Source organism: Plutella xylostella, chromosome 24 (assembly GCF_932276165.1).
Source record: "Plutella xylostella chromosome 24, ilPluXylo3.1, whole genome shotgun sequence".
Lineage (NCBI taxonomy): Eukaryota > Metazoa > Arthropoda > Insecta > Lepidoptera > Plutellidae > Plutella > Plutella xylostella.
In genome coordinates, this window is record NC_064004.1 from 4,380,771 (window position 1) to 4,407,163 (window position 26,393).

Here is a 26,393-nt window from a genome sequence, read left to right on the forward strand (position 1 = left end):
TTCGGTGATTACTGCATTGAACGATGAACGTGTCTGGTTCGATAGTGGTCATAAAGTGTGATGCATGGATCTACAACTACATTCATCAAATGGTACTCATTAATACTTCCACTTATGTTAGAGAAGCACCTATCTTCCTTGCACTTATGTAACCACCATTTAACTAGGATCAAAGTTTGTAAGTATTAGATTTCGAGAATAAAGTAAATTAGAGGGTATGTTTCATGAAGAAAGTTGTTCAGTTTGACCAGTAGATAATATTTTTATGTTTTTGTAGGGGTATCTATTCATACAAAAAACATATGAGTCTGGTCTCAGAATAATAACGAAGTCGCAGGTCCGTTCATTTTATAATCACAGATTAAAAGTGGAGACGTCAAGTTGTATGCTTTATGGCGCTCTGTGAACCAGCTGTGTACGTCAGGGTCAAAGAATCAAGTTCGCAAGATTTGGAAGAAATTGAATAATTTGATTGAGATAAGATATTCCGTAGTTATCGTCGTATAATTTAGTGAAATAATTCAGCAGAGAGACTTCAAGAACAGATATAGTGACTTTGCCATTTCGAAAACAGTTAAAAACTACTCAAAATGATATCCAGAAGTTTTTTGAGGACTTTCACACGTCCAGAATTTAAGTGTTTATTGCAAATTAATCCCGTGGGATCTAGTTATAGTAGTTTACGAATTATGGCTCCCTTTTCTACATCAAATTTTGCGTTGAAAGAGGAAAAGTAAGTATTATCCTAACCTAAAATATCTAAGAGTATATTTGCACAATTGTCATTAATATCTCAATATTTACCCAATTACCATTAATTGCTATTTTCGAACATATTTAGCAGACGATTCTAAGGAACCATGTTAACATATTTCAGAATGTGAAGTAGTTTAATTGACTTAGTTAAGTCTTTAATTTTTTTTAAGAAGTTGACTTCTATTAAATAGATACATCCTTGCCACACCAGTTTCCACCATCACACAAGTCTACTACTGTTATTTTTATTGCTGGGTGTAAACACCACTTAAGAAAAAAGAACATATAATTTTACAATAAATTAAAAAAAAACTTTCTTTACAAGATCAAGTAGAAGATTTGACTTATAAAAAGTAGTACTGTCTGATATTCATACACACTCCTTCCTTACCTTCAGAAACAATTTCAATACTAATAATAATATGTGGGGACATCTCACACATTGCCATCCAACCCCAAACTAGGCAGAGCCTGTAATATGGGTATCAAGACACAAGAAAAATATTTTTCCTGGCCGGGAATAAACCCAGGACCTTCAGCATAGCATTCAGGGACACTAGCCACTACACCATCCCGTTGTCAATAGATATGAATTTTATCAAAAACAGATCAGTCAAGTGGAGTATAACTTACTTATCAGTAATTGTTTATCAACACCTGCTGAAATTGTCTGATGTTTTTATGACTCACCTTTTTCAGTCTGTGTTTACAAGATATCCTAATTATTGCACAATGATTCAATTTATGATAATTTCATAGATTGCTGGTGAGCAAAGGGCTGAACTCATGAAGCGCCACATCTCTTTACATTTTCTGCCCCCTGGATGACTTTACTTGACATTTTCCATGTTCGGGATGATATATTTGGCTGTATTTAAATCACATGCCCTGACCAGATAAATTGGCTGATTCTTCTACACATAGTTACATTTACATCACAGTTGTCTATCTAGCTATCTATCATGGCAAGCAGATTTTCCATATTTAGCTTCTAAGGTGGGCCTAGTGTGTGACTAGCTATTAAGCCAACCAAAGTCATGCCAGAAAGCCACATCACAGTTGTCATCATCATCAAAGTCGGTACCCCATAGAATGGGGATCGTGACCATCATCAGTCAATGTCAGCATTAAGGTTGGGCCGGGACAGTGTCCTCCAGGTACTGTTGTAGTTTAACCTTAAATTTCATAATTTCAGGGTGAAAGTAAACTTCACACTGCACGACGGTAAACGGATAGAAGCAGAGGCTAAAGTTGGCGACACTCTCCTGGACGTGGTGGTCAACAACGACCTCAACATCGAGGGGTTCGGAGCTTGTGAGGGCACCCTCACATGTTCTACTTGTCATGTTATATTCAAGCCAGAAGATTATGCAAGGTAAATAAAATTTTACAAAATCATACAAAAAATAGAGAATGAAGTCCAGTTGGTCAGTAAAAAACATGTTCTAAGCATACAATCTTTGGTATTTACTTGTAAAAACATAAGTATGGTATGGTTTGGTTTAGAAAAAAAATGCATTTTATTCAAGATAATAAGCTAATTAAATTAAAGTAGAGTTCTGAGATCTATAATTTTAAGACCCATAACTGAAGAGTCCCATAACTATTGAACCAGTCATAATTAGTATTCCAAAAATATTTGGTTCACATATCTACCTATCAAGCTAGTACATACAGCATATAAGTAGAACATACTCAAATATTATACATATATATAATATCTAAAGGAAGGATGCGCCCATCAGAACATTTTGCCTAAAAGTGACCTGGGCGCTGGCCCCTTTTCAAACAAATTTGCCATTTCCGTGAGCGGTTGGCCCTGTCCTTACACTAGTAATATATAAGTCAATTCAATTCAATTTTGATTTTATGGCTCTCTGACTGTGTGCGACTAAATATATAAGTCAATGATTTGGTACCTATCAAGCTACATAATACACAATAATATAACTATGGTGATACCTACTCAAATATCACAGAAATCATCCTATTTTTTTTAGCTTTTCACTTGTGGCGAAACTCGAGTCGTTCGTCAAGTCGCGCGCCTTAGACTCGCGCGCCACACGCGAGTTGCCCCTCCCGTATTTACCTACTTTTTTTGTCGTCAACTCGCTCGACTGTGAAAATATGTAGGGTCAGCCACAAAAGTTATAATTTATTATGATTAAGGTAACTACTTAAAATGTATAGGGTATTTTATAGGATATTTCTTTAAAATAAAATCAGTAATTAATCTCGCTTGGCAAACTGTTCTTTTCGAACACCTCCAAACACAGGAACTATTTTTATTTGTTCGGTCTTTGTTATATTTATAACCTGCACGAAGCAGTACCGAATTTCCTTGCTGGGATGTTATGATTTCATGTGCAGTTTTTTTACTAGATGGACCTGCTTGCGATGAACTTCCTGGGAGTACTTAATTGTTACAGTTAGGTCTGTCTCTTTGACGAATGAAATACTTAAACGAAATTTGTTTTAAATTTTAGTGCTAATTCGATATTTAATGTAACGGTAACACAACGAAAACGTAACACTGTGTTTATATTACGGCAAAGTAGACTTGGTAATATAGTAAAGTTAATTTATTATAGGCTTACCCCCACAATAAATCAAAATCAGTAAAAACTGCCACATTTTAATATTTTTGCGCTGTACTGTAGACTGTAAGTAATGCACTGTACATCTCTGCTTCGAATTAGGAGAAACACTAAAACGACGTCACTAAAACAATGACGTTTTAACCCTTTAAACCGGTTTTTGCAACAAAAACTTGAAGGACATAGCTATGACAGGTAAAATTTGCGCACGGGATGAGAGAGATAGCAAACTTGGGTATCATGCGTCATAGGTCACACCCCCTTTTGCCTCATTCCGCACTTCCAACATAGGCTTTATTGTATCTTTATCCCAAAATCAAAGCATCTACTTTAATGGCGACTGTCTAGTCGGTACCTTCTTATGCTAATCAGCCAGGGAGACAATATTTAACTATATTTTTTAGTTTCAATTCGTTTGCATCTGACAGTACTTTACATGGGCACGCGAGTTGACAATATAAAAAAACAGAAGATGCCAACTCGCGTGGCGCGCGACTTGACTAATGACTCCGAAACTCAAATATCACAGAAATCAAAACATCATTTTTTTTACCTTTTCACTTGACATAAAATGTCATAACTAACCTAAAACTCCAATCCCCAGACTACCGGAAGAGCCCTGCGATGAGGAGTGTGACATGCTGGACCTGGCGTACGGGCTGACGGAGACGTCCCGGCTCGGCTGCCAGATCACGCTCACCAGGGACATGGACGGGCTGGAGGTGAAGGTCCCCGAGACCATTAATGATGCTAGGAGCTGATGATGTGGAGGATTTGGGTGGAAAGTAATATTCATATGTATAAGGTAGTGTTCGTTTCACGTAAGTTGACCAATTTTCGTTTATCATGTAAATGCTTGGTGGCTTGTTTGACTCCACAGCAGATTAAAATCGTGGCGTGGATTTAACTACCTACTGTTTTCTTCTCAATAGTTTCTTTTTACAATATTGTATCGCCATTTTTGGTCAAGTTAAGTGGGTCGGACTATATTCTTTTATTTATACTATAGTAAGACATTGTTGGTTGCTACATTGTAGTAGATATTATTCTAAGTAGTATTGAAATACCTAATTTACCTCCAATGTTTTTTTACTAGGTAGGTTAATAATCAAGGCAATTCTTTTTATATATTTTTTTTTATTATTATTATGCGGTGGGAATATTTTTGTGTCAATATTGGGAAGGAGCCTATGTCTAGCAGTGGTTGACGATGTTAGGCTGATGATTATTATACACTTTTGAAAAATGAAAAAGTTCCACTGATAAAATCACCAAATTACTCCTAAACGGAAAAGACTAGCTTTATGACGCCGCCGTCTGCAATATTGAAGTACATTTAACAGAATATTATGTAGTCTGAGCCTATCTGAAACCTAGTTAAACATTGTGAGATATGGCGTTTCGACTTTCTCCGTGTTCGGCATCATAAGGGTCACAGTGACAGTAGTAGTAAGTCCATTTTTCTCTCCACCTTTATTTGCAAGGTGCGGGTGCCTATATAAATAGAGTGAGTCGCCCGCGCGCCTCAGTTGGTTTTTGATTTTTGAAGTGAACACTTCGGCAAAATGGCTCAATGTAGCCACGGTTCTCGTCGGCTTCGCTCCGACGGGGAAAAATATAATATTGAATTTGCGGAGTCCTCGCTGCCGGGAGCTGTAGCGTGATGCGGACCAGGCGGCGCGGGGCGCGGCCGCCGCGACACGTGGCGTCGGGGAGCGGGACCTGCCGCCTGCTGCGCACGCAGCCATTGCTGAGGATTTCGCAACTAAGGTTTGAGTTGATAAGCCGTGAGTAAAATGCTATTATTTACTGCTTTTAAAAGCTCAGCCACTGGTCATAATGCTCCGGCGCTTGGGGTTTTTATCCCACGCAGTAGGGTCCGATTCAATAGTCGTGGTGATGATTGATCACATATTCCGGTCCTACTAGTGGCGCTTGAGCTAGATACTTACATTAATGACCGCTTTAAGTAAAGCATATGTTAATTTTATACAGGAAAAAATAATAAAAATATATTTTTCTACCCTCAATTTCTAATATTTTTAGAAAACAGTTGATAAAAACTTTACTATTACAATAATGCACTTGATTATAGCTTATGTAAGGCTTTACAAACAGGAGCTTTCCAGGACCGTCATAGGATTTTTTACAGGAAGCACGTGGCTCCGAGTTTCAGTATGTTGGGACATTGTGGCATGTGCGGCGAGTAATGTGATCCGCCGGTACCTACCCGCTGAGGGTAGGCAGGCCGATTCGGTGAAATTGAAGTTTCGTGTAACCTGCACCCGGCCCTGTGCTCCTGCCCTGGCCACCGGTTCGTGCCACCTGCATCGCAGCATACACCCGGCCCTGTGCTCCTGCGTTGGCCGCCGTCTCGTGCCACCTGCATCGCAGCGTACACCCGGTCCTGGCCCTGGCCACCGGTTTGTGGTACCTGCATCGCTGCATAGACCCAGCCATGCACTCCTGCCCTGGCGGCTGTACACCCGGTCCTGGCCCTGGCCACCGTTTTGTGCCACCTGCATCGCAGCGTACACCCGGTCCTGGCCCTGGCCACCGGTTTGTGCTACCTGCATCGCTGCATAGACCCAGCCATGTACTCCTGCCCTGGCGGCTGTGTTGTCCCACCTGCATCGCTGCGCACACCTGGCACTCCTGTTCTGGTTGCCAGATGCAAACGCCCCCTGTCTGGGAAGAGATTTTATGCTCAGCGGAACCGCCTGCACCATTGCTAGCACGGTCATCATCATCATCAGCCATCATTATGAGTGACTTATTTAGAAGGTATCGAGTAACGTGCGCTATTCATCAGTGATTTTGGCATATGCAGACGAACGTTTACTGCCAAGGTTGGTCATGTTAGCCATACAAGGGCACACCAACGAAGCATGAGTAACCACCTGTAGTCGCCGTAGCCGCATCGGCATGGATGACGACAAATCGGGTAACGTGCACCGCTTCTAAAAGTGTTATAGCACTTCAATTTGATGCCTCCGCTGAGGTAGGGTATTCTATTAAAGCAGCTTTCTTCTGAACTCCCCAAAGTGACCTGTAGACTGCTCCTGGGGATAGTTGTGCAATCAATTTTTTATTTCGATGTCTCTGCTGAAGAAACTGTCTAATGCAGCTTTTGTTCTAAACTGCCTAAAGATCATTGGACTGCTCATGGGAATGGTGACGCACGGTAAGTACAGGAGCGTTACTCTATACTGATGAGAAACGAACGAACGAGAGCTGTCGTGCAATCGGCACGTTTAATACATACAAACAGATAGTGCGGCTCGCGCCGCAGTGCACTGAAAGTTCGTTTTTCGTCATATAAAGTGACCCCCCAGACACTATCTTAAGTGTCATGACACATCGGCAGATTCCAGCTTTGAGTCTTTTCTTTTCTCGGCTGTGAGCAAAGTGAATCCCACCGGCGAGTGTTCAACCTAAAAGCACTGAGCTAATTCCTGATTTCGTGAAAGTCGCTGTTGCTATACCATACCGCTTCACAAGTTACCGAATTTATTATGATCGTAGGATCATAATAATTCGGTCGGGTGATCATGATCGGAGTGTCATCGCGGTTTCTGAGTGGCACCATATTAGCTGTCTTCCTTATGTCCCAGTGGATTGTGAGTGTGTATAATCCGAGCTCTTTGTTGAAAAATGCGTGAACCTCCTACGCAGCAGCTGTCTACTAGTTGTGTATCGAATAAATCGAGTAACGGTGCTCTTGCACGAGACGACTACCTTTTGGTAAAATTATAACTTCCACTATTCTGGGAACATGCATATACCTACTGTGTACTGTGTATCACATCACGTGTAGCCGCGGCCCTACTCAATGTACGGGGCTAGATAATAAACAATGGCAGTCGTCATTAAATTTCTATGAATTTCGAAGGTCATCATTTGGAGCGCAATCCAAAGGGTGAAAGTACCTATTCATGCCTAAACGGCTTCTCTAATGAAAATGTATTTTTAATTCGATTCTGGCGCAAACGTTTTATAACTATTTTTCAACACTGTATCTGCTGAAACTACTTAGACTGACTGGTTAAGATGCAGACGTGCCGTTTTCACAATTCCATTCTGAGTAATCCTCAACTGTTTTATGGATCTTTCAGTTAGTTACGTAACTAGTTACCAAGTAAAAAAATACTTGTGTCATGCTCGTACTCGCATCTCATTTAGGAGCTCTCTGGCCTCTAGCTGAAGGCTAGAACTGGTATATATATCTACTAAGCTAGTACAGAGTTATAACCGGGCAGCGGTGACGTGGTAGCTGCTTGATTTATTAGAGTTTGCGGAAAACTTTCTAAATAAGTAATAATTATTAGTCATAATATTAACTCATCGCAGTTCTTTCAGTATGCAATACCAGGTCACTGAAGTAGGTAACCTTCCTTAGCTGGACAACAACAAGCCTTTTTGTTTTAAAGAATGTCACAGTTATTCGCCGTTCCACTGTCATATCGATGTCCAAGGACTTTTTCTTGGGTATAGCTAACTACCTAAGTTTACCTATAGATAGCCGCAAGCTATCTGCTGTTGGCGAACTGTCAGTTCTGATTGATAAGTCAGGCTCGAGGTGGCTCGTCCAACTGTCCATGTTCCTGCCACCATGATTGTTGCTTCCACAGATTAGAGAGTCTATGTTGGCTGTCGTTGCATCAGGTCTGATCAGGTACAACTAACATCTTTACGTACCATCTTTATTTAATCGAGCTATTTTATTTTGTTTTATCCAGGTTGACTTAATGGTTTCAAAATCGAACCTACAACAATTTAAGTAGGTACCTACCTACGTACCTTTGAAGTTGCAACAAGGCGAAGCCTTAAGGTTTTGGCCGAGACCTGCCCTTAGTGTTGACGAACATACCTAAAGGTGACCTTGTTAATGTTTTTCATATGAAGTACTGAACATTTTACTTATCCTGGTGGCATGACTGATCATTTACTTACCCAGTTAAGACATGTTAGCCGGGTTTCATTTATCAACTATTATAATTGTTATTGTTGTGTTAATCAATCTTTATTAATTGATGTCATCTACCAAGGAATGCTGCCAGAGCTCATAATATTCACACATGATGATACAGAATGATAGTAGCCCACAAAATCGGTGCAAAGGCTTATAAAATAACTTTCCTTCCTAGTAGGACTGCACAGGAACTCGTTAACCGCCGAGTTAGTTAGAATACAAAATTAGACTGTGTGTTACTTGTCAATCTAGAATATGAATATAGTGACCTGCATCATGTTTTGAAAAACTGAATACTTAGTTATCCGCCAGTGTCACAGCCTTCATCTAATCTTTTCCAGTAGCTGATGAGGCTGAGATATTTAGTAAAATTATCTTCCCTTCAAGCACCACTCCTCGTTCCAAGGACTAGATGCCGCGCCAGGTGTTGCAGGCCGTGTCGTCGTACGGGGCTGACTGAGCAGGTCCAAGAGGCTCCAGGGTCGGCTGCTGCATTTCTGAGGTCAGTCCAGAATTACATACCCTAGTCAGCATGTGCTGACCTGAGCCCCAGCGGCCTGGATCGATATTCTACATTTTACAGCTTTTAAATATTGTTGCAAAGTATTTCACTGGTTCCATCCATTCGGCTAGTGTATGTTAAAAATATTGCCTTGACAATAACAAGATTTTGATCAATAATTACTTATAAGTATTGCTTTCGAAGAGGCACTGTGTGTATCCATATGTATAAATACCTACCTATATGTATAGGTACATACCTTCCATAACTTTCTGACAAGTCAGGAATAATAAGGAAGTACTTAAGTCTTATGTATACTTATACCTTTCTTTTTAGTATATCTATTACCTAGAAATCTATGCATTATAAATTTATAGATTCAAATATTTATCTACTGATATACTCATCAGTAGCTTATGGGTCACAGTTGGTTTTCTCTCCACCATGCGATAATAAACACATCTCACAATGTTTAACTAGGTTTCAGATAGGCTCAGACTACATAATAGACGCATTTTTCCTGAAATAAAAATGACATATTATGTATCTAGCCTATCTGAAACCTAGTCATTTCTGCATGGTGATATTACAACTGAGGCGCGCGGGCGACTCACTCTATTTATATAGGCACCCGCACCTTGCAAATAAAGGTGGAGAGAAAAATGGACTTACTACTACTGTCACTGTGACCCTTATGATGCCGAACACGGAGAAAGTCGAAACGCCATATCTCACAATGTTTAACTAGGTTTCAGATAGGCTAGATACATAATATGTCATTTTTATTTCAGGAAAAATGCGTCTATTACCAATTAAACGTAAATATTGTTTTCTTTTAATAAAATGTTTTTAAAATAAAATTAGGAGTCGGCATTTTTAGGGTGGAACTTTTTCATTGCTTGTGAGTGTATTATGATGTTGACATCGTACTTTTATTGTTAAGTTTTTATAATAATAGTGTTGTTAATGGGTTTGCATTAATCCTCCATCCTTGTTGTGAAATCCGTAATGTTGGTTTAAAATTAAATAAATTATTTAGGTAGACTATAACATACCAACTAGGTACATTTATACAGTAGATTTTTACAAAACTAAGATGAAAATATATATTTATTTTAATGTTATATCTAGACTTTTTTCATACCTAAAACAAAAATTAGGTTAAATTATCAACATACATGTTAGGAATACATCACACTTTTTTACATCCCGAGCCCGTATCATAAATTTTCATCGTGAACTCTTCACGTTCAAAAAAGATTCATGGAGTAGTTTTGCATGACAATTTTAGTTCTGCTACCGACCGCCTGGGGCGCTGTTCATATTTTCATACAAAATTACTCGATGAATTTCACTTCACATTCACGGTGAAAATGTATGCTACGGGCTGTGTAATGTGTATACGTGGTTATTAATTACAGAAGTTAATGAATTTTTAAGCTTCATTGCTTTTGTTATCAAAAACAGCATAGTTTTCTTTATAACTTTAGGTACTTACCTGTTTTTTTGAACCTATGTTTCCTATTGATATGTGCGGTATGAAGCCTTCAAGCAAAACATTTACAGAATGTGCTATTTAAATATATTTGTGATATTCCTCCTTTGTTTAGCATGTGAGTACATCATACATGGCGACGTGGTTACTGACCGACCGAATGGCGTAGTGGTTAGTGACCCTGAGTACTGAGCCGATGGTCCCGGGTTCGATTCCCGGCTGGGGCAGATATTTGTTTAAACACAGATATTTGTTCTCGGGTCTTGGATGTGCCCGTAAAATGGCAATAGGCCCGCTCTGGCGAGTGGGTGCAGCAATGCACCTCTGCCTACCCCGCAAGGGAGTACATTAGTACAAGGCGTGAGTGTTTGTTGTTGTTTTTTTTGTTTTGTTTTTTACATCATATATATTTTCTACTACAGTCGTCCAAATATAATAGGCCCGTTTGGACAGCTACACAAATTTGCTATTTACTCTTGATTTACTTGATGAAATATGTTTCCCTCATACTAAGTATTTTTTAAAGTGTTTTTTTTAATACCTATTTATCCTTCATATAGATCACTGAATAAAAATAGGTTTGGTTAGTGGCTGCAAAGCGGGTCAGATTTGGCCATTGTCTTTTGTATGATGCGGGGCTAGTGCAGCGCGTATACCGCTAGGTGGCGACTCACCCGCATCATAAAGAATCAATTTAGTTGCTGAACCGTTTTTGATGTGTATTACAATTTCAGTAAACTCAGCATACCACATGTCTCGTACCTCCAGCCACGCTAAGAAAACGCGAATGACGTCTGTTTTTAGTAAACCAGTGAAAATGGCCAAGTATCCATCTTCACATAGCAATTTAAGACGCAACGGTTATGAAGATTTTAGACTAAATAAAGATTTCGGAAATGACGGTAGTTCAAGAAGTGATGGAGGGGGCAGTTCAGACGGTGTAGATTTTGTTGTGGTCTCTCTGAGAAATATTTATAAAGACTTGGTATACAATAATGGTAAGTATACTGTTATCTATCTAATTTAATATAAAATGGACCTTAGCTTAAATAAAAGTCGTGAGACGATAGTGATTGTATTATTACTACTCTTGAGGATAAAGCATTATTCGTTTTCTCCTTACCTAATCTACTTATAAGTTATAAGTGTACTTTAAAGTTAAAGGTACCGAAATAAAAATGTAAATTTCATTAAACATTTTATTTGAATTGTCAATATAGCTAAAAAACCATCATCACCTCAACCGTCTAAAAATAATTAAAAAATAAAATAGTTTTATTCCCACAACATTGTTGTATCATCATAAATAAATAATTATAATTTTATTTTCGGAGCCAAAACTTACGAATAACCTCTGTACGAAATGTATTTATACTACCTAAACTAGATCACATAATAGTAAAACTACAATTTAAAAAAAACTTTAATTTGTGCTATAACACTATAGAAATTAAACAAATACACGCATGGAAGGGTTGTCATCAATCTATTTGTTGGCATTTTTGCATAAATTCATGTAAAAATGGATACGTGGAATTTCTTCGAACCCTCAAATTTCAAAAACATAATATCGTATAATATCATAATACTGAAACTGCAAAAACCAGACGTTTTCAGTCAATATTACAGTAAAATCTAAAATACAAGCATTTAGCGTCTCCAGATCCATTTATACTTTATTAACAACTTTACTCCCTTATTCATAAAAAAAATATGATGGACGCTTTAGCTATTGAACTGTTTTGTCACTCTCTGTCAATAGAACAAATTTTTCTCTGTCAGAGAGTGACAAAACAGTTCAATAGCAAAAGTGTCCAGTAAGTTTTATATGAATAAGGGGGTTACTCTTGAAAATTGGACGAAAACCTTGTGCTGACTGTAGATGGCAGCACCGTAGCTGTAATCAAACTCATGTGTGATTGGTTACATGCCTCAACATGCGCCCAATCACATCACTATAAAAACAGCTGTAACGTTAGGATTGGCTGGACTCTGTATATGTCTAGTACCCAACTAACCACGATAACTTGACCAAAATGGCTGCCGTCTCCGTATGAAGCCTTTATGAACAAATAACAAGAGAGGATTCGGAGAATGGACCAATAGCGGGCGAGCGGCATAGCGCGGACCAATGGCGTCGCGCGGTTTTGACACATTCCAATCCGCGTCTCAAATCTAAGGGCCTTACCATCAAAACTTAGAAACATGTCATCCTAAGCGCAGTTAGCTGTCAAACACCATATAAATGTGTTAAATTTTGATTTAAACACCCATAAAACAAAGTTTTATTCTTTTAATAGCAGCACAGTGAGACTTTTCAGCAAACTGATAGCGTTTAGCTCCAATTTCTGCATAGTCGGTTAGATCGTAACCAGGGAAAGGTTGATCAATTATACGTCATCTCCATATTAAACTCTTGACAGATGTGTCAAAAGTCAAGCAATAGTTTAAGTAAAGTAAAGTAAAATAATAAATGAATCCCTGGTTATGCTCTAACCCATTATGGAGAAATTGGCACTGAGCATGACATGTGTCTAGGTTTTGATGGTAAGTGTTTTCTGCGTATTGGTCAAGTTATGTGGTTTCTAGTGTAGGTATTGTGGTAAATAAGTTGTTAGGTAGATATACATTTTATATTGAACAACAAAAAAAACACAATAGGAATGATAAATCTAAATTCTACATTCATAATAAATTAATTAAGTAGGAATATTCCAAAACAATCAACTACTTATATTTATTATGCGTTACTAAATATATAATATATGTATATGTAATGTACCTATTTTTATCTATTTCAATAAAGCATTTATATTTACAGAGGAATAAAATGCACCATTTTTCAAATTACTTACTCTTTAAGACATGAAATATAATTGGGAAAGGACAAATAAATTTACAGACATATGTAAGTATAAATATGCGGAGAAAATAATCAGCACCCACCTACAGGGTGTTTTAGAAACATTAAGATATATTCGAAATGTGTTTCTGATGAGTTGTGCGAATTCCCTTCATTTCTATAGTCTATTTGCAACACCATAAACAGGGTATAAAAATTGGTAGGTCAATGATGTCGATTCTGAAGGCAGATATTCAAATTTGAGCGCTGTCAAACTAAAATTTTGCTAAATATAAATTTAATTGATAAATTGAGCTACGGGAACACTCTAGAGTCGAATTTTAAACAAAGAAATTAAGGTTTTGACAGCTCCTAAATATGAATTAGTAAATTCAGAATTGATATCAATGTACAGTCAACAAAAAAGATCCAGACCCACCCTAGCGCAAACAGTTTGATCCTAAGACTTACAGGTGAAGGATAAATATAAATGTCAAATCAACAAGCTTATAGAAAGCAGCGTAAAGAGTACTTAAATTCCCAAAATACATACATTATTGTCCTCAAAATGGTATATAACTTTAAGAAAGCGGTGATGGATATTTTCGTTTAGCGTACAAGGGGAACTATTGTCTCATTTTCCTGCTATCGCTATCAAAATGACAGGAGCAGTCATTTGACAGCTCGACATTCTGAACAACTTTTTGTTGCCATTTTCTTTTCACGATCTTCCTGAAAAACAAAATGGCCTCTCCAAATAAACTTTTTTGGACACGTAATTTTTAGTACAGGAAGTACAAGATTCTTTATAATTTTCTCGAAGTTGTCCAGAATGACGAGCTGATTCAGCCCTTTCGTATTACTACTGCCATTTTTGCAACACCCTGTATCTTTGATTAGTCAATTGACAGCTCCTACCATAGCTATAGAAGCATAATCAGACAATAAGCTCCGAGGAATACCAGCTATGCAATTCAGTAAATAAATCCGCCCTAGACTTTAGCGAATATGCGAGCGAAATTAAGATGGATGAGGCCCAAATGTCGTAGTCAGCTACACTGTCACAGACTGCTAGGTATTCAGTGTTTAGTTCCATCGTCTATCGTAGCGCTAGTGTTCGTTTCTTAGGTCACCTTATACCTATGGCTTTATTGTCTACAGCACAAGCTGAGCTGAGGTCTTTTTGACGCTCTCGACGGCAACCTTTATGTTATTCTTTATTTTGTATAGTTTCTTATACGTTTTATTGTTGCCAGTGTGTCAAATAAATGATTTATGTTTATCTTTGTTGCTAATCGTTCGTTTTTGCCTTCGTCTAGGGCGGAATTTCTACTGAATCACCGTACTGTATAGTCTTAGTACTATTATAGTCCTGTTAGATAATGTATTCGCTGGCTATTAGCTCTTTTTCTTTCTGTATGCGTCGTCGAACTGCAACAAGCACCCGACTGCACCGAAGTATCTGCGGAATAAGAAAAGGAAATATAATGAAAAAATATTATACCTAAATACTGTAAAACGGGGTAAATATGTAGATGGGTAGGGTAAACAGGAACATAATCTGTTTTCTTTTCATCGTGAGGTTGCAACCAACGTCTATAATGATCGCAAAGAGCCGAATATGTGTATGGAATTAATTTAATAGTTGTTCCTCGTCCACACTCAATGCGGAACTACATAAATCGAACGAACGAGAGCTGCCATGCAATAGGTACTCACGAATACCAACAAAATGAGCCCAAACTCGGGATACCTACCTCTGACAGTCTCCGAGTTCCATATGGTGACTCCGAAGTCCATCATCAGGTCACCCAAATCATCTAGTACGACTCAATACCTAATATTACAAAGAAATTTTGCTTAGGCGTCCGTATTGTATAGACATCTTTAAGCCAGTTTATCGACATCGCTAGCCGCCCCATGCAGCGGAGGCAGGTCCACTCACCCCTCATGCTGCAGGAACAGAGCCTTCAGAGCGCCGCGCGACCAGTACGCCATCGCGTAGGATAGTAGCTTCATGGAGAGAGGGTTCACTCGGAGGAAGTTGCCGCAGAATACCACCTGGGGAGAGGATGAGATGATATTAGTAAAATGTAGCAAATAAATTAAACTATGCACTAGAGGGGTCCACTCTATATGACGAAAAACTAAGTTTCGGCCTCGACTCTATCTCGGTGCATTAAACGTACCGACAGCTCTCGTTCATGAATTTTTCGTCATTTGTCATTTCGTCCCCTTTTTCATAAAAAAAAATTTATTGGACACTTTGGCTATTGAAGTGTTCTGTCACTCTCTGACAGAGAACAATTTGTTGTTTGACAGAGAGGGACAAAACAGTTCAATAGCTTAAGCGTCCACTAACTTTTTTCATGAATAAGGGGTTAACCCTCTAGAACCTAGCATGAATCTCGTGAGCAAACGAGAAAATTTAAGTAATCAGGCCTGTGTCACACCGCGCGTGGGCGGCGCAGGCGCCAGCCTGGCGCCTGCCCCATCGATGGGGCAAATCTAGTCGGCTGCCGCAAGCGGAAGACGATACACGCGCGCGCGAATTATGAATAGAAAAAAAGCAGCAAAAAAATACTGTGCCGTATTTAATTGCTTAAATACGGATCGTGATCCAAATTTAAATTTTTTTACATTACCAAAAGATGCTGACAGGTAAAACTAATCTAAGTATTTTATTGATTTCTTCTACGTTCCTTATTTGAAATGAAATTAATCCGAACTACAAACCCTTTTTTTCTCCATGTTGAACAAAGTCTATTCCAATATTTTTTTCGTTAAATTATTAAATTTACAGACACAACTACCTTCAAAATGTATTAATGAATCGATTATAAAATGTGCGCTGAGTGGGATTAGTGCTTAACGAAACTAACACGTTCTGTATCATAATATAAATTATATCCATAATATGAATTATAACGAAAAAAAACATGTTTTCACAAAATTAAATGTTTTAGGTACCTACTTAGATTCATACATATTTTATGTACTTCAAAATATCTTAACTATGAAATTGTCATTGTTTTTACTGGTTATTTCCAATAGAAAATAAGTTTGGAATAGCTTTGTATTCTAAATTCAAATTATTTTGTTTTAATATCATGACATTCTTTTTACAAACTCAGTCCGTTGCTTAGTAAACGTTGTAGTCTGTGGTGCTGAGGCAACCCTAAGGTGGCTTCTTTTTCAATGCGTATAACCACGTATAACTTATTATGCACCGTAGTCCAGTGAAATAAGGCGCATATTCCCTCAAAAATAAATTGGTAGGTAAGTAAATAAAAACGTGTGCGGCTAGAACGCGATCTAAATTAGATCTTATTGCTTATGGGATGGAGTCATATTTCTTTGATAGCCATTGCGAAGATGGACTTCTGTACCTGGTACTAGTTATTATTCTGTGGTTATACCGTATTTTTAGGGTTCCGTACCTCTAACAGAAATGTGTGAAATTCTATACAAATAATACTGAGGGTCTAGTACAGGTTTGTTAGATCATCGGAAACTATAAAAGTTTACGTTTTCTCGCGTACAAAGTGACTAGTGGACTGCAATACACCTTGTCTATGTTCTCGTTGAGGGCGCACAGGCGTGCTATGGAGCCGATATTGTTGGTGATGGCTCACTCGCGTGGTCATCTCTAGTGGACTGCACTGTACCTTGTCTATGTTCTCGTTGAGGGCGCACAGGCGCGCTATGGAGCCGATGTTGTTGGTGATGGTGACGAGCGTGGTCATCTCTAGTGGACTGCACTGTACCTTGTCTATGTTCTCGTTGAGGGCGCACAGGCGCGCTATGGAGCCGATGTTGTTGGTGATGGTGACGAGCGTGGTCATCTCTAGTGGACTGCACTGTACCTTGTCTATGTTCTCGTTGAGGGCGCACAGGCGCGCTATGGAGCCGATGTTGTTGGTGATGGTGACGAGCGTGGTCATCTCTAGTGGACTGCACTGTACCTTGTCTATGTTCTCGTTGAGGGCGCACAGGCGCGCTATGGAGCCGATGTTGTTGGTGATGGTGACGAGCGTGGTCATCTCTAGTGGACTGCACTGTACCTTGTCTATGTTCTCGTTGAGGGCGCACAGGCGCGCTATGGAGCCGATGTTGTTGGTGATGGTGACGAGCGTGGCCCGAGCCAGGTCCGCCCGGGACACGGCGGCGCGACGCTCAGCCGCGCACATGTGGCCGAAACTGCGGGGGAAATGGTTTAAATTCAAATACAAAAATATTTATTTAACAAAAAAATATATCACAATTTACATTTTAACAGCGGGTCCCGTAATCGTATCGCGGGGTAAATGTATCGCGGGCACCCAGAATACAAGTGTACGTGTGTACGTTTATACAAAACTGTGATAAATATAAATTAAAGATAAATATAAAACACTCCTTATTGCACAGAAACAGTTTCACAAACTTGAAAAAGAGAATAGTACAATCGGCGTCCTTATTACTAAAAGTAATCTCTTCCAGACAACCGCATGAAAAGGATTAAGATTAGATAAAAATACTCTTTATTGTACAAAAACAGAAACTCCGCCACGCACATGCTGCTTAAATTGCGGGGGAAAGGGCTTGATGACTGTGTTTGGCGTCGCTTCACTCGGCTGCTTAGGGTTTAGGAAACGCGGTTTGGTTAGTATTGCCTCCCGACAATCGGCTCTTTACATTTTAGAAAATGCAGGGTTAGTTTATGTGGCCTCGCTTTGCTCAGCGCTTTGAGGTTTAGAAAGCGCCAGTTAAAATTATATTGCCTCGCTTCGCTCGGCTCTCTCTACGTTTTAGGAAATCCGAGGTTAGTTTGTATAGCCTCGCTTCACTCGGCTTTTAACGATTTCGGAAATGCCGGTATGTTTCGCGTCGCTCGGCTCTTTAGGTTTCAGGTAATCCGAGGTTGGTTTGTATGGCCTCGCTTCACTCGGCTCTTTAGAGTTTCGAAAATGCCGGTATGATTAGTATTGCCTCGCTTCGCTCGGCTCTTCAGGGTTTAGGAAACATGTACAGTTAGTTTGTATGATATTTGTATGGTTAGTATGTATTGTTGTCGTCCCACCTGCTGGCCACCAGGTCGCCGGGCAGGCGGAAGCGCGCGTAGTCGCCGCCGTAGATGTCGCGCACGAGCTTGTCCACGGGCGTGTTGTCGCCGCGCGCCGCCAGCGCCAGAGCCTCCTCGAAGCTCGCGCAGCCCGTCAGCAGGCAGCAGAGCCCGAGGAAGGTGCCGCCGCCGAGGCTGCGGGGGAGAGGGGGTTAGTTGTGGAGCGAATGCAGACAAAATTGGGAATAAAGTACTAGAGAGCTGGGCGAAGCGACGCAGCAAGATCGTGATAAGATCCGCTTAGCGATAGAAAGTTTTAACGGGGGAATTCCGGGATACAAAGTACTCTATGTTTTAATCAAGGGCATAAGTTTCCTGAATACAAAATATCATGTAAATCCGTTCAGTAGTTTTCTTGTGAAAGAGTAACAAACATTCCCATTTATATTATTATCCACCCGGCTCTCCTTCGCTCCGCTCGGCTCTCCTTCGCTCCGCTGGGCTCTATAGTAGAAACAGCTATCTATCTTATCTATAGCCTATATCTACCTGGTCCCACTGACGCGGCGGCAGTCATCAGGCCCGGTGACGACCAGCACGGAGACTTCCGAGCCGATGTTGACGAGGATGAACGGGTACGGGTTGGAGAAGTAGTACGCCAAGTAATTATACAATATTGCCTACTAACTTTGCTGTCTTAAAACCTTTTCCCGTGGAAATTTCGGGATAAAAAGTAACCTATCTTTTAATCAAGGGCATAAGCTTCCTGAATACAAAATATCATGAAAATCCGTTCAGTAGTTTTTACGTGAAAGAGTAACAAATATCGAAACGATTTCTTCGCTCCGCTGGGCTCTTGTTCGCTCAGCTACGCTCTCTAGTATAAAAACCTCTCTATCTGACTAATCTACAGCCATAGCCTATATCTACCTGGTCCCACTGACACGGCGGCAGTCGTCCGGCAAGGTGACGACCAGCACGGACACCCCCGAGCCGATGTTGACGAGGATGAACGGGTACGGGTTGGAGAAGTCGTACGCCAAGTTATTATACAACATATACTGTTCTCTAACTTTGCCTCGTCTTAAAACCTTTTCTCGCGAGAATTTCGGGATAAAAAGTAACCTATTTTTTAATCAAGGGTATAAGCTTCCTGTATACAAAATTTCGTGTATATCCGTTCAGTAGTTTTTACGTGAAAGAGTAACCAACATTCCCATTTGTATTATTATCCTTCGCTCTGCTGGGCACTCTAGTATAAAAACCTCTCTATCTGACTTATCTATAGCCATCTCTAGACTAAACGTTCGCTCTATCTACCTTATCTCTCTATCTATAGCCATAGATATATCTACCTGGTCCCACTGACGCGGCGGCAGTCGTCGGGCCCGGTGACGACCAGCACGGACACCCCGGAGCCGATGTTGACGAGGATGAACGGGTACGGGTTGGAGAAGTCGTACGCCAATTTATTATACAATAATATTATTATAAATAAATAAATAAATAAATATTGCCCGCTAACTTTGCCGCGTCCTAAAACGCTTTCCCGCGTGAATTTTGGGATAAAAAGTTACCTATCTTTTCATCAAGGGTATAAGCTTTCTGCATACTAAATATCATGTCAATCCGTTCAGTAGCTTTTACATGAAAGAGTAACAAACTTTTCCATTACTACGTCTACTATTACTAGCATTTCTTAGCTCCGTTCGGCTCTTCTTCGCTCCGTTGGGCTCTATAGCACAAAAGGTGGATTTATCTATCTTATCTACCTGGTCCCACTGACGCGGCGGCAGTCGTCGGGCCCGGTGACCACCAGCACGGAGACCCCGGAGCCGATGTTGACGAGGGTGAACGGGTACGGGTTGGAGAAGTCGTAGCCAAGTAATTATACAATATTGCCCGCTCACCTTGCCTCGTCTTAAAACGATTTCCCACGGGGATTTCGGGATAAAAAGTAGCCTGTGTACTATTCCAGGGTATAAGCTTTCTGCATACCAAATTTAATGTAAATCCGTTCAGTAGTTTTTAAGTTAAAAATTTACAAACTTTTCGTTTTTACTATTAGTAGGATTCGCTTTGCTCGGCTCTTCTTCGCTCCGCTGGGCTCTCTAGTATAAAAACCTCTATATCTGACTTATCTATAGCCATAGATATATGCACCTGGTCCCACTGACGCGGCGACAGTCGTCAGGCCCGGTGACGACCAGCACGGAGACGCCCGAGCCGATGTTGACGAGGATGAACGGGTACGGGTTGGAGAAGTCGTACGGCTTACGCACGTACATGGATAGCGCTTGTTCGGAGTAGGGCGGCTGGGGATGAAAAAAAACATATTTATAAGATAGATAGAGTAGAGTACAAAAAAGTATAGTATAATTAACAAATAGTAACTTAATTGGTTCAAAAGGCGGTCTTATGATTGAAAGCGATCTCTGCCAGACAACCTTTAAGTACATGATATTATTGTAACGTGTATATTAAGTTTATCACGATGACAATATGATATGAACATTAAAAATCATTACAGTTACAGGAAAAACATAATTTAGCTAATAAATGATCTAGGTGCTCAACAAGTACGTACGTACAACGTAGGTTAGAAATACAGAAATACAAATTGCCATCAAAATGTTTTCTTATGATTATTTTATAAGCGGATAGATTTACCTTCATCTACTTAGGTTATGCCCAGAGGACACATCTCCCTACGTTAGTTTTAAGATCCAAGAAACAATGTATTGTTCTGTCAAATGTGTCTATTACATTTATTGTCATTCGTACTAAAAGTTGTGCCGTGTCGTCATGTAGGTAGTACAAGTCTACAGAGCGTTTCCTATTGCACCGTGAGCTCACCGTGTCGCTGGCGTGCTCGTGCACAGGGTGCTCCTCCAGCGGCGCCCAGTAGTAGCACTCCTGCGGGTTCATGGCGTCCACGAACAGAACACCCGCTATAAGCGCGTCCAGCTCGTCCAGCTTGTCCAGGCGCATGTTCACCTCCTGTTGGTTAGAGGATTAGGGTTAAATTGAGAATGGTTTATGGAAAAAAAAATTACATGAACTTTAAAAAAAGGTCTAAATTAATGGGCGGTAAGAAATGGTTCTACAAGGCTCATTTACTGCATACAAAACGTGGATAAATTGAAAGCATCAGATGACAGATTTTGCACCATTCAAGCAGTGTTGAAGTGCAGCATGTATCATGTATACCGCTAGGTGGCATCTCTTTCGCAACTTCCAAAATCAATTTTAGTTTACACTTCTATAACGGCATGTGTCCACCAACCCGCACTAGGTCAGCGTGGCGGACTAGACCTAAACCCTTACCTACTAGTCCCGTGCCCCGGCAGTGGGGACGTGATGGGTTGATAAGATGAAAATGGTATGAAAATTCAAGTTAGTCCAAGTACTATTCGTCCAGTGCGAACATTATTGGGACTAAAACGGCAACTTTTCCTAAGAAGAAGGACATATTACCTTAATAAAGTCCTCCTCGAACTTGTAAGCGCCTCCCCCGGTAGCATATATAGTGTTGACCAATGCGGCCATGCCTTTAGACCGCGCCAGCTGCAGGAACGCGCCCACCTCCGACGACGGGAAGCGGATGAAGTGGAGGGTGCCGCGCCGGTTGCGGATTGTCACGTTGTCCATCTGGTTTTTGGGGGGGCAAATGGTGATGTAGGTTAATAAAGACAGTTAATATTACTATAGGTCTAAGTCGCTAGCGTAATTCGACAGCAATGTCTTGGTCGGTAACGTTAGAAACTAATAAAACGCATACAAAATCCAGTGACTTATCTATCGAATTCGCATCGACTTAAGTCGACAACACTGGTGAGTGCTATAGTGGGGATACCTAATCTTCTTATCTTGGGGTCTAGATATTAAACCGTTGCAGCTAGAGGAAAACGGTTTTCATATTTAGCTTGTAAATAAAATTTATTAAACTATGTAGAAAATATTAGGGCCGGATGACTAAGCAAGACATCTTCTCACATAACGACCATAATTTCACCAAAAAAGCCACATAATCCCCCGAAATTGGCTCAATTCCTACGGATTATCTATCCGAAAAGTACCAGGCTCACATAACCAACCAAGAGCTCTACCCAACCCACAAAAAATCACGTTAAATTTACCCAATTTCTATTGATTATCTATCCTAAAAGTAGCAGGATCGCATAACTAACCAAGATGTCTACCCAACCCACAAATAATCGCGTTAAATTTACCCAATTTCTGCCAATTATGTCTCCTAAAAGTACCAGGCCCGCATAACCAACCAACAACTCCACCCAACCAACAATCAAAAGCCTTAACCCCTCACCTGCAGGTGCACATCGCGTCGTCCCGTATTCCCATACGCGGAGTTCCTCGTGAGATATCTCCTGATGTTCTTCAGCACTTCAGTTTCCTTGTCCAGTTCCCGTCGGTTGCTCTCGCGGGGCTCGAAGTAGACCAGCTTGGTTAGGGTGCCACCTATGTCCATGCCGAACCATGGCATCGCTGAAAGATGGGAAGTAAGGTTGGTTATTTATTTATTGTTTTAGAATAACTAACAGCGTTTCACAATGTCTTAAATAAATGATTGGCAAGGTTTCTACGAAAAATAAGTTATCTAATTACTTGATAGTAAGCAAACAATCAAACAAGACGTTATTGGGTTGTTGTAGAAGGTTGGCGGTAATGTGTTAGGAATGTGAAGACCTAGATATTATAAGACAATAGAATTCAGAGGCAGGCTACAACTGAAATAGAATATTTTTTCTACACATACAACTGAGCAGCTAAATGACCAATTTTGCAAAAATAATAAATTATGTTGTTTTTGTAACTATAGCCTTTATTATACATGTGTTGCAAAAGGGATGATGATGATGAAGGTCTCATGATGTGAACTCACGCGGCGCGCTGTTGTCGGGCGGCGGCGCGGCCTGCATGGCGGCGGGGGCGGGGGCTGCGGGGGCGGGGGCGGGGTAGGGAGCGCGGCGACCTCGCGTTGACTTCCTTCTTAGGGCGCTGGGAAGGAAACCAGGGTAGATTGTTTGTTTATGGCACAAAATTACAATTACAAACCTCTTTATTTGCATAAAAACAGAAAAAAAATAAGAACAGTATTAAAATGCGGCCTTATTGATTATAGCAATCACTACCAGACAACCTTTATACCAAAATTACCGTGTCACGGTTTTGGAAACGTGTTTTTTTCGTGAAATTCTTAGACCAAATTAAGTAATGTTTTGCAAAATTCAATTGCAATTGCAATGCAAATTTTCTTTACATGGTAGTTTATACCGTATCTACAAGATACCAGATAATGTTAGTGTCAGAAATTATGAAAAAACTTTAAACTTTATTGGCGTTGGCACTTGTTTTTCTTACAAAGTTAGAATTGTCGTACAGTATACTGTTGTCTGATGATGATGTTTCTCCTTGAGAGCCAAACATATGCCGTTCACCAGTGGATTATTACGGGATGCTGATGATGATGTAGACAGTTGACGGCACCGTAGCTTAGGCGGTAGTGAAGCTGCTTCCGAAGCTTGGAGCCGCGGCTTCGAATCCCGCCCAGGGCAAACATTCGTGTGATGGCCACATTATGTTTGCCTTACTGTCTGGTTGTCGTTTATCTATTTAAAATATACCTATCTATCTATGTATTTGTGTAGATATATCAGCTGCCCAACACCCATATCACAGGCTCTGCCTAGTTTAGGGTGGGATGGCCGTGTGTGAGATGTCCACACATATTATGATGATGTACTAGTTCAGCTTTATTCAAACTGTCAATAATTATAGCGCCCTATAAATAACCCGTAGTGGACCACCGTAGTGGTCTACGATCCATGGAATATTAGGCTGCTGATGATGTTGAGCTATTTCAGCTTTACTCAAACTGTTAATAATTATAGCGCCCTAAACCCGTAGTGGTGGTCCACTACGGGTTTAAGGGCGCAGTGGGCCACGGTCCATGGACCATTGGCTCATGAAGACATTTACCTGGCGATGGTCCTGTGCGGGGGGCGGGCGCAGCGCCGCACGGGTCCGCACGCCGCGAGGCACCCCTCACAACGGTGCAGGCGCATCTGGGGACAAACAGACAGACTGATTAGTACGGATAGCAAAACATATACAGGGTGTTGCAAAAAGGGTATAGGTACTAAGCCGAAAGGGGGTGACGTCATTCTGAACAACTTTTGTTCTACAAGTTTTGGAAATTCGCAATAAAAATAAAACGTTCTTCATAGTAAAAAAGTCACAAAGTCACTTGACCAACAAAGTTTCTATGGAAAAGGTAATTTTTTTTCGTGAATTTCAAAACTCGTGTAAAAAAAGTTGTTCTGGATGACCCCCAGAGTCATCCCCTTTCGGCTTGGCATACCCTTTTTGCAACACCCTGTATGTATAACTCCCTGTTGACGAAGCATATTATACTATATGAGAAACCTTTGAATAACTTCACATCTTCATTGTAAATAACAGCCATAGGTACAGTCAGCTGCATAAGTAGCTATACACTTTTGTACCTTGTCAATCTGAACCGCCTATCAATTCATTGAAACATTGACGGTTCGTCAGTTTGACAAGGTACAGAAGTGTATAGCAACTTATGCAGCTGACCGTACATGTCATAAAACCTGAAGGGCTAGCACGGAGTGCATTTAAGACGTGACAAAAGTTTTGCATCGCGCTCACTCACATCGCGCTGCCTCAAGAGCGAGCGCGACGGAGAACTTTTGTCACGTCTTAATAGCGCCCCGTGCTACAGGGCCAGGTCTTGTACCAAGTTTTATAATTCCAAAAATCTCTACAATTAATTCTGAACAGCAAAATCGTCAATACTCCCCAAAACTCTAGTTTTATGAGGCGTAAGCTGATGATATATGTAATCAATAGAGCTTGTTTTTTTGTATGAGTAAAATATTATTTACAGGGTGTTGCAAAAAGGGTAAGTTTAGTAGGACGAAAAGGGGTGACTTAGGCCGAGTTTTTTGATCCGTGGTCAACTTTAACCATTAGTCAAGTCACTTGTCAAACATGACAGCTGCATACAATTTTTGTTGGTTTTGAACTAATGGTAGCCATTTTTGACCAATGGTTGAGTTAACTAGGGATCAAAAAACTGGCCCTTAGGGTAGGGTGTCACTATTAACAGTTATATGATGTATTGCTTCCCATAGTGAAAAGTCACTCGACTAACAAAGTTTCTATGAAGAACCTTTAATAAAAAAAAACTTTTATAAAGTCTTAGAACAAAATGTTGTTCAGAATGATTATCCCTGAGTCACCTCAGTTCGGCTTACTACTTATACCCTTTTTGCAACACCCTGTGTATGTTATACGGGTTGATGTTTTTAATTTTTTATACTACTTTTCATAAACATAAACTAACGCAAGGAACAGCCACAGACTACAAACTTATCAAGCTCGCTGATATTATTTACATTTAAGTTAAATATTTCTTAATTCTATTACAGTCAACCATACTAATCTAACTTAGTACCCTAACTAATATAATAAATGCGAAAGTAACTGTGTCTGTCTGTCTGTCTGTCTGTCTGTTACTCTTTCACGCCAAAACGACTGAACGGATTTGAATGAAATTTGGTATACATACGGTCTAGACCCTGGGAAAGAACATAGGCTACTTTTTATCCCGGAATTCCCACGGGAAAACTTTTTAAGGCGGAGCGAAGCGCGCGGGAACTGCTAGTTAATAATAATTTTAGCATGTTTAAAACGTATGGTGACATTGCTGGTTGACCTCACATTATAATACCTACTTTATTGGGAATTTCGCATTTTAAGAATACATTATTACGTAACACTTCCTTTTAAGTTTCAATGAAGCAGGTTTTTAGCGCGTAAGCAAAGTAAATGTTGATTTTATTTCATTTGTGTGACGTCAAATAAGCTTAAGGTCTGTTCTTTTAATCTCAGATAATAAATTGACAGATTCTAAACGGTTCATCAACAGTCGATGGTCCCGCCAATAGAACGATACGTCACTTAATCGCGGTACAATCGACTGTTGATGAACCGTTATCAATTATACGTCATACGACGGTCGAATGGCGTAGTGGTTAGTGGCCCTGACTGCTATGCCGAAGGTCCCGGGTTCGATTCCCGGCTGGGGCAGATATTTGTTTAAAGACAGATATTTGTACTCGGGTCTTGGGTGTTG

The 26,393-nt window shown here is 40.2% G+C and overlaps 2 protein-coding genes across 3 annotated transcripts in view; one reads left to right on the plus strand and one right to left on the minus strand.

Annotated features, from left to right (window-relative positions):
- The first annotated feature begins 393 nt into the window (after positions 1–393).
- On the plus strand, positions 394–4,490 carry LOC105381454 (adrenodoxin-like protein 2, mitochondrial). The gene is made up of 3 exons (XM_038110907.2): positions 394–733; positions 1,952–2,131; positions 3,958–4,490. Exons 1-3 carry the CDS (start codon positions 591–593, stop codon positions 4,112–4,114), a joined length of 480 nt encoding a protein of 159 aa, XP_037966835.2. The 5' UTR covers positions 394–590; the 3' UTR covers positions 4,115–4,490.
- Positions 4,491–11,507: 7,017 nt separating this feature from the next.
- The window catches only part of LOC105395025 (pantothenate kinase 3), a 29,727-nt gene continuing 14,841 nt past the window's right edge, over positions 11,508–26,393 (minus strand). For both annotated transcript variants that reach the window (XM_048629851.1, XM_048629850.1), the window contains 10 exons: positions 24,209–24,294; positions 23,112–23,227; positions 22,536–22,714; positions 21,686–21,859; positions 21,065–21,208; positions 20,372–20,523; positions 18,227–18,403; positions 17,229–17,364; positions 15,110–15,225; positions 11,508–14,626 (listed from right to left, as the gene is read on the minus strand). In XM_048629851.1, the coding sequence (XP_048485808.1) occupies positions 14,563–14,626; positions 15,110–15,225; positions 17,229–17,364; positions 18,227–18,403; positions 20,372–20,523; positions 21,065–21,208; positions 21,686–21,859; positions 22,536–22,714; positions 23,112–23,227; positions 24,209–24,294 (1,344 nt within the window). In that variant the 3' untranslated portion in view covers positions 11,508–14,562. The remainder of the gene's footprint in view (positions 14,627–15,109; positions 15,226–17,228; positions 17,365–18,226; positions 18,404–20,371; positions 20,524–21,064; positions 21,209–21,685; positions 21,860–22,535; positions 22,715–23,111; positions 23,228–24,208; positions 24,295–26,393) is intronic.